Source organism: Gobius niger (genome assembly GCF_951799975.1).
Source record: "Gobius niger genome assembly, chromosome: 2".
In the NCBI taxonomy this organism is placed as follows: Eukaryota; Metazoa; Chordata; class Actinopteri; order Gobiiformes; family Gobiidae; genus Gobius; species Gobius niger.
The window spans coordinates 17,831,833-17,845,505 of NC_136853.1; the positions used below are offsets into that span (position 1 = coordinate 17,831,833).

Sequence of the window (13,673 nt, forward strand, 5' to 3'; positions counted from 1 at the left end):
TAATAACGATAATGGTTTACGCTTGTATTGGTTGTTGAACACACTCACATTTGTTTTATTGGTTTATTTGACAGTGCATGTTCATGAACAAGCCACACAGGATTGTAGCCTTAGGTTAATTTCCATCCGTCGTCCCTCATACGAACTCTCAAACACACTCTCACTCATCCTGGCCTATTGCACATGTTTTTCGTGGTAGGGGAAACCGGAGGACCCTGAGGAAACCTACACAGACACGCTCCAGGTGGGAATCAAACTCTGGACTGTCAAACCCTGGACAGTGAGCAGTTGGTGAAATGTTGTTCTGTACATTCAGTCAGTGTGTGTGCTCAGTGGAAGGTGTGCTCTCTATTCCAGCCTCCTCTTCAGCTGCCCGCTCCTGCATGCTCCTGCCTACGGTCTCAATGGGCAGGAACAAGGTTGCTATACCAGCCAGCAAAGAACACAGCCAGTACACAGACAACGTGAGGCTGACTGAGGACCGCAACAACACCTACAGCAAGAAAAGGTTGTTCAGAAGTGCAACTAAAATGAACTAATGCACAGGCAACATAGATGATATACTGAACAGAAATGATTCCAAAGACCGAACGTTGACTGCCAATGACGTATATAGACGTCAATTAGGTTTTTCAATGGGAACAGCTGTAGCAAAGCCTTAAGCATGTCTGGTGTTAAAATCTTAGTTGTGCTGCCTAATGCTGCCACCTAGTGACTAGTCACTAGGTGGCTAGTCACTAGGTGGCAGCATTCCCCTTTCGTTTTCTCAGCTTTTTGGGTGATTTCACCTATTTTTTACGGACTATTACAAAAGAATGGAAAGAGGTACAAACAAACTTTTTTTTACATGAAAGAAGAGAGTCTAATCTTTCTTTTGGTGGGTTTCGTGTTGACATAGACCTAGACCAAAATTTTCTCTGGATCTTGAGAAAATCCTGAAAAACCTCTGGCAGTGGGGAGCTCTCTGATTGGTTAATCGCTGGCAGTCAATGAGTTAAAGATGAGCATCGGTATTTCATGTTAATACTCCTTGTAAAATCACATACCTGTGCAACAAAAGGAGTGAGGAGGGCTCCCAACTTGGCAAAGCTACTGCAGATCCCCAAGGCCAAGGCCCTTACTTCTGTAGGATACACCTAGAGAAAAGAAGAATGTAGTAATGCAATTAGTCTTTTACCCACAAAGTAGGTCAAATCAAAGTACTTACCTCTGGAGTGTAAACATAAACTACTTGGTATCCTCCAGAGATAACAGCTCTCGCGACAAAAATCAGGATTGTAAGGGATACTCTACACAATGAAAAATACATCTTACTGATGTCACTGGTGCCATGACAGATGAAAGGAAAGGTAAGAGTCAGACTTACCTCCCAATGCACCCATACATGGGCAGCACGCACAGTGTAAACAACACGAAACCCAGCGCCATGCTGTTCTTCCTACCAATTCGATCAATGCCAAGAAGGATAAGTAAAATACCTAAAAAAAAAAGTAAAAAAAAGTATGAAAACAGTGAGTTTGGGGTCTGTTGTTAAAGGTGTATTATGGAACTTTTTATGTGGGGAAAAGAAACTTTTGATATAGGCTTGTATTTGACATTTTTGTGACCCAGTGGCTGTATGGCCGGTCAGCATGTCGCCTTTGTTATCCATCATAGTGGCTCCAGGATCAATTGTTTTCAGGGTTGGTTTTCTGGTTGGAATATATGTGTAACCATGGAGACAGTTACATCAGAAGTGAAAACCTACCAGAAACCCTAAAAACAATACGAGTGATTGCAGTGTGTTTTAAATAAATAATAGCAGTTCTATGATGGACAAAGCAATGCTCACAAACAGGGCCACTGTGATGGAAAGTAAAGCTGCTAACTACACATTCAGCTGTTGGGTCACCAAAAAGTCAAATATGCATTCATATATATTTTTGCATACAAAGTTTAATAATGTACCTTTAGATTTAGTAAAAATAGAACCTGTCCTATAGGGCTCCGCAACAATATATGAGATATATAAGATCTCCCAAGCATATTCTAAATGCATGTGATTTTTGCCTCTCAGTTCCATTTCAGCCTGAGGCAGACAGACTCCTTACTGTTCCCCGTTATCCCTCCACTCACATAAAGCATCGCGCTCTTCTCCCACACTGGCCATAACTGTGAATTGGACTTTGCTTTGCTGCATCATGCAAACATTTTACTTTTTTTCTTATTTTCTGTTTTTAATTAATAGCTCTATATAATCTATGTATTGCAATTTAAAAAATGATTTATTTGTGTTAAGCTCTTCTCATAAAGGATTCATAAAATGTACCTGGGAATTCAGCCAGTGTTGTCCATAAGAGATCTACATAGTCCTTTGTTGTTAAATCTTTGCACCCCAGTCGACATGTGAATTCACTCTTCATTACTTGAGTTGCTAAAGGAGACATATGTAATATAGGTTCCATGGAAATTGTGTACATTGTGTACAAAAAATAAAAAATAAGAGACACAAATGAGAAAAACACTCACTTCCACATGCATCTCCATCTTGGAACATTTCGGTTGTCAGCAAGACAATACCATAATAGCAGAAAGCATTGGCAAACCTGGATATGCACAACAGTGATTTAGTCAATTAAAATTCATGCATGCTATTAGGTCCTATGTACAATCTACTTATCTACTTAAGATATATTCTTGTATTTTCTTTGAGTCATTATACAAAATCATGGCATCTTAAGTCTAGTGTCTAGTAGGGGTTGAAACCTGTGATACAATACGCGATACATGGCTTATGCGAACAATAACTTAATGATACTGTGATAATCGATATATTGCTCAAAAATAACTTATGATGCATCTGTTTTTTTAAGAAACATGTGAATTTTAACCATTATTTTTTGCATACTACATAGTATACATCTTTAACATTTGTTTTCATGTGCTTTGTACACACTTTTCTTCAATAAATAAGTAAATAAATTATCCTTGACTTGGAAAATGGGTCTATTGAGTTACATTTAAATTAACAACAAACCACAGTCCTATTCAAAAGGAATAAATCACCCTCAAATTAATCTAATTCATATTTATATAAACTATCATATATCATCATTGGTCTCTATTGAATGTGAAAACTGTGGGGGACTGCCACCTCATTAATATGCATAACGTCATCAAAAGTATCTATATCTGAATAAAAAGTATCGCATCGTCCCGCAAAATATCACGATATACAGTGCCTCTCGAAAGTATTCATACACCTTGAACTTTTGCACATTTTGTCATGTTTACAACACTAAACATAAAGATTTTATTTTGATTTTTTTACTTAACGTTCACAAACAAGTAACCGACAACTGTGAAGTGAAAGCAAAATGATACATGATTCTGTTATTTTTCAAAAAATAGAAAAGTGAAAAGTGGGGCTTGCATAAGTATTCATACAGCATGAGTGAATACTTTGTGGAACCCCCTTTTGCTGCAATAACAGCACAAGTCTTTTGGGTTCTGACTCTACAAGATTAGCACATGTAGAGACTGACATTTTAACCCATTCATCTTTACAAAACAACTCAAGCTCTGTCACATTAGAAGGAGAGCGTTTGTGAACAGCAGTTTTCACATTTTTCCACAGATTTTCAATAGGATTTAGGTCAGGACTTTGACTGGGCCATTCTAACACATTAATATGTTTTTATTGAACCATTCCATTGTAGATTTATCTTTGTGTTTAGGGTCATTGTCCTGCTGGAAGGTGAATCTCTGCCCCAGCCTCAGTTCTCTTGTTGACTCCAGCAGGTTTTCCTCCAAAATTTCTCTGTATTTGGCTCCATCCGTCTTCATAACTATTCTTACAATCTCCCGGGAGAGTGCTCCGGGAGATGTTTGAATCTTGGGAAATCTTTGTATAACTTAATGCTGCTTTAAACTTCTCCACAGCTTTATCCCTGACCTCTCTGGTGCTCCTTGGCCTTCATGATGTTGTTTAGTGACCGATACACTCCGACCACAGCTCTGAGGGCCTAAAAGAACAGCTGAAATTATACTGAGAGTAGATTACACACAGGTGGCCTCTATTTAATGGTTAGGCCAAGGTGTGAACATTCTGGAGTCATTAGGAATGTTTTAAAGGCAATTTTATGCACTAAGAAAATGCTGTATGAAGACTTATGCAAGCCCCACTTTGCACTTTTCACTTTTCTATTTTTTGAAAAATAACGGAATCATGTATCATTTTGCTTTCACTTCACAGTTGTCTGTTACTTGTGTGTGAACGTTCAGTAAAAAATCAAAATAAAATCTTTATGTTTAGGGTTGTAAACATGACAAAATGTGCAAAAGCTCAAGGTGTATGAATACATACGAGAGGCACTGTATCTCAAAATGAATATATGGTCTCACCCCTAGTGTCTAGTCTAGTGTCTGTAAATCAACATTACAACTTACCAAATAAACCACAAAAGAAGTGTGGTTCGTAGATACTGAGGGATGAAGAGATCTTTGATTCTTCCACGATTGATTTGCTAAAATAAAAAAAACAGACTAGGCAACAGTGCAGTTTATCCTGTAATTCATCATTATAGTCTTACCACATTTCTACAGATAAGTCTTCCTTTAGGTAACGACTTCTTGTTATCTTTAGCCATTTGCTTTAATGTTTTCAAGGCTTTGTCACATCTTCCTCTCAATACGTCAAACTGAGGGCTTTCCGGCAGCCACTGGGCAATAAAAACAGGTTTTTAAGAGAATGCCGCTGAAATAAAAGTGCAGTATTTTATTCATGCATTTTAATCATACTTACATGACAGAGAAGTACAAAGATAACCATTGGTAGAACTGACAGACCAAGAAGCCATCGCCAGCCCAGTGTAGGCATGACCAACAGAGCCAGGGCAACTTCACAAACAGCACCAAGAGCCCAAAATGTCTGATTCATACACACAGTTTGTCAGATGTAAGAAATACCAGATTAACTTAACTAATACAACACCACTGGATACCCCCATGAGCATGACGGATTTTCCTCTTGCCTTCACAGGGAGGAACTCAGTGAACAGCGTCACACTGAAGACAAGAGAGAAGCTAATGGAAGCTTTACAATAGGGCTGCACAATTGTGGAAAAGAAATTAAAACAAAGACAATCTTGATTCTTCTGATTTGATATTTGCGATTAGATTTGCAATTCATGTTTTAATAAGATTCAGTTGTTTGTGGATATTTTAAACAAGTTCAGAGTCATTATCACATTATTATTGCTGTTTTTCTCCTTTTGGTCAATTTGCTCATTGAGCCATAAAACTGTATTTTTTATTTGATTGTGATCATTTACGTAGCCCTACCTTACAGCATCAGAGACTGAACCTGGACATAAACATTTGTACTTACGCCTGTGGTGCTCCGCCAACACCAAAACCCACAAGTGCTCGAAGGATTATCATCCAGTGATACCGAGGAGCAAAAGAACTCAGCAGGCCATAGTAAAGTGTCCACACCACAAAAAAAATTAGCCCCTAATAAACAGACACACAGATGATTGGGCTTCAAAAGAACTGCTGTATATATAAACATTAAAAAACACACTTACTGTTCTTCTGCCATATTTATCTGATAAATGACCCCATAACGGGGAACTAACTCCCATCCCGATAAACCCCACCTGAAATATGTTCACTTTCTTTATCCATTGACAGTTTTTCAATATAGACAGCATAGACATCTGAAGATGATGACAGACTTACTGATGTTATGAAGGCCACCTCGTAGCCGAGTAGTGCCCACTCACAATGTAACTGGGGTCCTAAAATGCTGAGGATCATCATTTCCATGGCATCAGCGATCTGCTCAGATTGACGAATGGACAATACATTTTAGATGGAGAGAGATTAGAGTGACCACATGTGTAAGTGGGAAAAGTACCCATGATAGTCCTGCATACAAGCTGATCTTCCATTGGTACTTTCCAAAGCCAACAGCTTCTAGGGCATCATCAACAGTAAAAGTATCTAAAAACACATCACAAACAATCCAGTGAGAACTTATCATTAGTAAGTAAGTAAGTAAGTTAGTAAGTAAGTAAGTAAGTAAAGTGCTTTATTTGTCATTGTACAACAAAATTGTGTTGTCACATTGCCGGCAGTCAGTCAGGCCTGTTCCCGGTGCGTGTTGGTCTCCGCCAGGGCTGCCCTTTGTCACCGGTTCTTTTCATTACTTTTATGGACAGAGTGTCTAGGCACAGCCAGGGACCGGAGGGTGTCCTGTTTGGGAATCTCAGGATCTCATCTCTGCTGTTTGCAGACGCTGCTCTTCTGTTGGCTTAAACAAATCAGGACCTTGAGCGCGCTCTGGGGCGGTTTGCAGCCGAGTGTGAAGCAGCCAGGATGAGAATCAGCACCTCCAAATCCGAGGCCATGGTTCTTCACTAGAAAAAGGTGGCTTCCCCATTTCACATGGAGAGTCCTTGCCTCAAGTGGAGGAGTTCAAATACAGTGCCTCTCGAAAGTATTCATACACCTTGAACTTTTGCACATTTTGTCATGTTTACAACCCTAAACATAAAGATTTTATTTAGATTTTTTTACTGAACGTTCACACACAAGTAACAGACAACTGTGAAGTGAAAGCAAAGTGAACGTTTTGCATTTGGGCCAAAAAGTTCAATTTTTGTCTCATCTGACCAAAGCTCCTTCTTCCACATGGAGCTGTGTCCTCCATATGACTTCTAGCAAACTTCAAACGGGATTTCTTATGGCCTCCTTTCAATAATGGCTTTCTTCTTCCACTCGTCCATGAAGGCCAGATTTGTGTAGAGCACGACTTATAGTTTTCCCATGTACAGATTCCTCCAGCTCAGCGGCAGTGCTTCACAGCTCCTCCAGAGTTCTCTTGGGGCACTTGGTTGTATTTCTGACCTGTCCTCTCCTTGTTCGGTTTGTTAGTTTAGGTGAACGACCGTGCCTTGGTAAGTTGGCAGTGGTGCTATACTCTTTCCATTTCTGAATGATGGATTGAACAGTGCTCCAGGAGATGTTTAAATCTTGGGAAATCTTTGTATAACTTAACACTACTTTAAACTTTTCCACAGCTTTATCCCTGACCTCTCTGGTGCTCCTTGGCCTTCATGATGTTGTTTAGTGACCAATACACTCTGACCATAACTCTGAGGGCCTAAAAGAACAGCTGAAATTATACTGAGAGTAGATTACACACAGGTGGCCTCTATTTAATGGTTAGGCCAAGGTGTGAACGTTTTGGAGTCATGAGGAATGTTATGAAGGCAATTTAATGCACTCAGAAAATGCTGTATGAATACTTATGCACGCCCCACTTTTCACTTTTCTATTTTTTGAAAAATAACAGAATCATGTATCATTTTGCTTTCACTTCACAGTTGTCTGTTACTTGTGTGTGAACGTTCAGTAAAAAAATCAAAATAAAATCTTTATGTTTAGGGTTGTAAACATGACAAAATGTGCAAAAGTCCAAGGTGTATGAATACTTTCGAGAGGCACTGTATCTCTGGGTCTTGTTCACGAGTGAGAGACGGATGGAGCGTGAGATCGACAGACGGATCGGTGCGACGTCAGCAGTGATGCGGTCGCTGTATCGGACTGTTGTGGTGAAGAGGGAGCTGAGTCGGGGGCAAAGCTCTCGATTTACCGATCGATCTAAGTTCCCACTCACCTATGGTCATATCTGGTATCTGGGCAATGACCGAAAGGACAAGATCGTGGATACAAGCGGCCGAAATGAGTTTCCTTTGCAGGGTTCTGTTGTTAAGTAGTTACAACAGAACAATGAAAGTGAATGAAATGCTTTATACTAAACAGGCATCAACACGGAAACTGAATTGAATTATTGTTAGCTTTGTGCTTGCACGATGTTATGAAGAAATATCAGTCAATTAAGCCAAATAAGAAATCATGCTAGTATGTGCTCTCTTTACAGTAATTTAGCAAATCGCTGCTCCTTCACGTTGAAAGGAGCCAGCTGAGGTGGCTCGGGCATCTGTTTCAGATCACCTCCCTCGGGACAAACATGTCCTATAGGGAGGAGGCCTCGTGGAAGACCCAGGAAGGACGCTGGATGTCTCCGAGCAGGCCTGGTGTCACCTCGGGGTCCCCCCAGAACAGCTGGAGGAGGTGTGCGTGGCTCGGGAAGTCTGGGCATCTGTGCTCAGACTGCTGCCTCCGCGACCCGGCCGGATAAAGCAGAAGAAAATGGATGGATGGACGGATATAGAGACGTGCTTTCGACTGCCATGGACTGCGATAGTCCCACTCCTGCATGAGCAAACTCTAAAAACACGATGCACATGGTCCTTGTTCTTCTGTTTTGTGATATCTGTCAGTCCGTCCATAGATAAGCCTCCTGTTTTGTGACCCCTATTTTGGATGGAGGATGGACATTTTACATCCTAACCCATTGAAAAAAGACTAGCTGGCTCAAGAACAGAGATAGGGGATCCTGATACATAAACAGTAAACAATTTGGCCAAGTCTTAACAAGCTAAATAAATAAATAGAAATAAAATAAAATAAATAAAATAATAAAATTTACAAAAACCTTCATTGGCACCACAGATGGTCGCAGGGTTCGAGGGTCTTACGGTTCTGGTATAAATCTCACTGTCATTGCACAAATCCTCATCTGGCCGGCCCAGTATGCGTTCCTCGGTCCTAAACAAAGAGGAAGATGGGACAGGTCAATGGTAAGTCCGTATAAATGTAGGTTAGCAGTGCATGGTAGTGAAGTTGTCTCATCAAAGCGCTCACGAACCTCGTACTCAATGTAAAAGTACGTTTCCGGTAAAAAATCTCCATTGTTGTTCTGTCCAACACGCCTGTGTCAAGAGTAAAGAAACAAAGCCTATCAGTGTTGAGTTTCGCCAAACCTGCTCGTGCAGTCACCACCATAACATGGGCATGTCTGTGAGAGGATGAGAGTGACTGATATGAGGATGAGTTCATGGTTAACCTGTGTTTTCACTTCCACATCCGCATTTCCACCATAGGCCAAATACGATAGGCGCATATACAGTGCCTCTCGAAAGTATTCATACACCTTGAACTTTTGCACATTTTGTCATGTTTACAACGCTAAACATAAAGACTTTATTTAGGTTTTTTTACTGAACGTTCACACACAAGTAACAGACAACTGTGAAGTGAAAGCAAAATGATACATGATTCTGTTATTTTTCAAAAAATAGAAAAGTGAAAAGTGGGGCTGCATAAGTATTCATACAGCATTTTCTGAGTGCATTAAATTGCCTTTATAACATTCATAATGACTCCAGAATGTTCACACCTTGGCCTAACGGTTAAATAGAGGCCACCTGTGTGTAATCTACTCTCAGTATAATTTCAGCTGTTCTTTTAGGCCCTCAGAGCTGTGGTCGGAGTGTGTTGGTCACTAAACAACATCATGAGGGCCAAGGAGCACCAGAGAGGTCAGGGATAAAGCTGTGGAGAAGTTTAAAGTAGTGTTAAGTTATACAAAGATTTCCCAAGATTTAAACATCTCCCGGAGCAACTGTTCAATCCATCATTCAGAAATGGATGCACCAGTGCCAACTTACCAAGGCACGGTCGTTCACCTAAAATATTAGATCAAACAAGGAGGACACTGGTAAGAAATACAACCAAGTGCCCCAAGATAACTCTGAAGGAGCTGTGAAGTCCTGCCGCTGAGCTGGAGGAATCTGTACATGGGACAACTATAAGTCGTACTCTACACAAATCTGGCCTTCATGGACGAGTGGAAGAAGAAAGCCATTATTGAAAGGAGGCCATAAGAAATCCCGTTTGAAGTTTGCTAGAAGTCATATGGAGGACACAGCTCCATGTGGAAGAAGGAGCTTTGGTCAGATGAGACAAAAATTGAACTTATTGGCCCAAATGCAAAACGTTATGTATGGAGCAAACCTAACACTGCTCATCGTCCTGAGTGCACCATCCCCAGTGTCAAATATACGGGGGGGAGCATCATGCTGTGGGGCTGCTTTTCCTCAGTGGGGACTGGGGAGATTGTAAGAATAGTTGGGAAGATGGATGGAGCCAAATACAGAGACATTTTGGAGGAAAACCTGCTGGAGTCACAAGAGAACTGAGGCTGGGGCGGAGATTCACCTTCAGTAGGACAATGACCCTAAACACAAAGATAAATCTACAATGGAATGGTTCAATGAAAACATATTAATGTGTGAGAATGGCCCAGTCAAAGTCCTGACCTGAATCTTATTGAAAATTTCTGGAATAATCTGAAAACTGCCGTTCACAAACGCTCTCCTTCTAATTTGACAGAGCTTAGGTTGTTTTGTAAAGATGAATGGGCTAAAATGTCAGTCTCTACATGTGCAAATCTTGTAGAGTCAAACCCCAAGACTTGCTGCTGTTATTAGAGCAAAAGGGGGTTCCACAAAGTATTCATTCATGCTGTATGAATACTTATGCACACTTTTCTATTTTTTGAAAAATAACAGAATCATGTATCATTTTGCTTTCACTTCACAGTTGTCTGTTACTTGTGTGTGAACGTTCAGTAAAAAAAAAAAAAAAAAAAATCTTTATGTTTAGGGTTGTAAACATGACAAAATGTGCAAAAGTTCAAGGTGTATGAATACTTTCGAGAGGCACTGTATAGGTGTAATTTCTTATTTGGCTTGATTGATTTTTCTTTTTAACCATCGTTCTATCACAAACAATAATTCAGATCAGTTTCCGTGTTAATGCAACAGATCATCTCCACAGTGTGAAGGCAGCGTGAGCCTGTAGTAAGTAGTAACCTCAGGCAAACAGCAGGTGGCGTTTTTGTTTTGTTTATTTTACAGTCAGGAGTCGGACAGGTCATGAAAGACAGCGGGCAATGTTTTTCAACTGCCATGTAATGTCAAAGCAATAGATTTATCTTTATGTGTTTCGTTGTTTCCGAACATTGTGGCATTCTAACCCCTTCCCGGGCTCGAACCCGCGACCTTAGAGTTGGCGTGTTTTCCACAAAACTGGCCGCTAAAGAAAAGAGACGACCTGCTTCCTCCACGGAGGCACCACAACGTGTCTAGCGAGCGACACGCCATGATGACATCCGTGTAGTAGACATGGCTATGGGCAGCGCCGTCCCCGGTGGTGCGATGTGGATGAGGTCGAGGGACCTGCGCTATCCGCTCGGCCATCGCACCACCGAACAAATAGAGACCAGAAGTTCTATTTAACATTAACGCATCAAAACACTATGGTGACCATGGAAACCTCAGTTTGCTAGGTGATGATGTCATCACGCTACTTCCGGGTAGCGCTCTGTTTGAACGTCTAATGCAAAGAAATATTACATTTACTCTGGCCTTTGGTTACTAATACTTTTCTGACATTAATTATCAAATGATGTCTTTTTTCATACACAATGAAGGCTTATTTTATAAAAAATATCTTCATTTTGCCTGGAGAAATAGCGCTATGTCCTTCTAATTAGGAGAAGAACCTGAACTGAGAAAAATGTTCTCCAGTTTTGGCATTACCCAAATCTAAATGCTTCTGGGGGGAAATAAGTGACAAAACAAAAGAGCGACAAAAACAAACTGTTGACAAAAAACTGTTAAATTTCTTGCATCTTGATGTTAACAATAGATTTAGGCTATTTGTGACTCAGTATTTGTTTAAAAGCTTTTTAACTGGAAACCTTTGAACAACTTAATGCTGTTGAAGTATTGAGAATAGAACTACACGTTTAATTTTTTATTGAATCAATCTCGTGTCATTATGACCCAGGGGCGGACTGGCCATAGGTCCATTCTGGAGGAGCACAGAAGGGCTGCTGGCTTGAGGGCCACCAGCCTGCAAGGGGGTGCTGCTACCCGGCCTTGCAATTGCACAGTGAAGCAGCAAAAAAACAAAACAAATCTCTATTCTATTTGTTTAACAGCTCTGTTGTTAATTGGTGACACAGCAATCGCGCAACAAAAATTAGGCCTATTATAAATTGATGTCAAAATTTGTCTTTGTGGACGTGTGTGTTTACACTAACTTGGGCCGGGCTGGTCAGAGTCCAGGGCCATTTTTTAGACCCAATCCGCCCCTGCATCCTGATTATTCACAGAGACGAGTTTATAGGCGCATTTCACAACTTGCAGGGTCGCCTTTACAGACCGGAGGAAACCTACGCTGTCACAAGGAGAGCATGCAATCTCCACACAGAAAGACTCCATCTGCCCGGGATCGAACCCGGGACCTTCTTGTTGTGAAACACAAGCCCGTTCACACGAGTTGCATTCACGTTCTATCATTTGTGATGTCATAATCTCAGGTGGAGGGCAGGGGCAACTCTGTTCTGAACTCTGTTCCTAAGAAATCTCCCGACAGAAAATTGACACATATTGTAGTAATACTTCATCAGTTTGATCAGATTCACAAACCTGCATCTTTTTCTACCGGCTTAAAACAATGACAAAGAAGATGTGCGGTTTCACAGTTTGACAATATGGAATGTTCAGTTTCCCACCGCCTCAGTTTCAAGTTCAAGTTCAGTTCTCAAGAGAGAGAATTCAGCTTGAGGCCTAATTAACGAGAGCTGCTATTGACTTTTACACCCTTCCTGCAGGCATGCTTTACATTACATTTACCAATATAAGTGAAAACACTTTGTAACGCCCATCATGACCGAGAGAACCTCTGCCTTCTGTTCTGTGTGGAGATAGTCACTATCTCCACACTCACTAGTCACTCTCTCCACACTCTGTTGAGTGACACATGACGTACATTTGTGATGGGAGCAAGATGTTAAAACAAGTTCCTCACTCCATAGTAGATTGGAGGTTATTGGCCTAAAGTCATTAAGTGCACTACAGAAGCTGCTGTGAAGACCTACTTCAAACCTACGCACTGTTTTTGGATGGATGCAGGGTGGAACCCAAGTGTGTATGAGAGTGTGTGACAGTGCTCTCAGACCGAGTGAAAACAATCGCTCTTCTTCCTCCCTCGTGCTGGAGCATGTGAAGGATTGAGATGCAGCTTAAGTGTGTGAGCCAATACAGCTCAACAGTCTCACCCTCGCTGGGTGTCGGAAGTAAAAAAATATCATTCAGAGTCCACATTGACTTTTCGGAAAAAAAGTAAAGTAAATATTAAGAGTTTGAAAGTACGACCCCAGCTAATCAGCTATGTTCTGATTGCAGACCATTACGCAGATATTTTATAAGAAAGAAAACACTGAAACACACTGAAAAAATACTTGAAAATACGGCAAAATGCTTTTATAGCTTTTCCTTTTATAAATCTTTTTAAATCTTTGATTTAAAATTGTGTGTTTTAGGTCCATGAGCATCGTGCTTTTAGACACTTGTTGTTTAAAATTCAATGCAAAATATAAGTGGGATTTTTACTTCCGGCACCTGACAAATGACCGGAAGTTTCTTTCTCGTTTCATCTTAACATTTTATATTGATAATTAGAAAAACGTTTTGTTCAGTATATCTTTGGCTTTCCATAGACTTACAGTCGGCAGAAAAGTTTGAAGCTACATAGGCTAATTAAACCAAACTGCACTTCCCCACACACTGAAAGTTTCAAACATTGGGACCAACAGCTCGTAAACTGGGGTTTGTGCAGCTGTGACATAAAGAAGGTTGTGATCACATCATTAAACTTTTAATTTTTACTAATCCTGCCGACATGGTCACTGGTAGTCTTGTGTTTCTGTC

General features: G+C 40.6%; 1 protein-coding gene across 1 annotated transcript; it reads right to left on the reverse strand.

Moving 5' to 3' along the window:
* Positions 1-316: 316 nt before the first annotated feature.
* Positions 317-11,153, reverse strand: LOC306959920 (synaptic vesicle 2-related protein-like; the record flags this gene model as incomplete). Its single annotated transcript, XM_079552175.1, has 15 exons — positions 317-493; positions 1,047-1,136; positions 1,208-1,289; positions 1,367-1,478; positions 2,309-2,413; positions 2,509-2,585; positions 4,429-4,505; positions 4,572-4,700; positions 4,784-4,909; positions 4,983-5,046; positions 5,369-5,493; positions 5,568-5,639; positions 5,722-5,820; positions 5,900-5,985; positions 10,931-11,153. The coding sequence occupies 15 exons, from the start codon at positions 11,151-11,153 to the stop codon at positions 317-319; spliced, it is 1,644 nt and encodes a 547-aa protein (XP_079408301.1).
* Between the last annotated feature and the right edge of the window lie 2,520 nt (positions 11,154-13,673).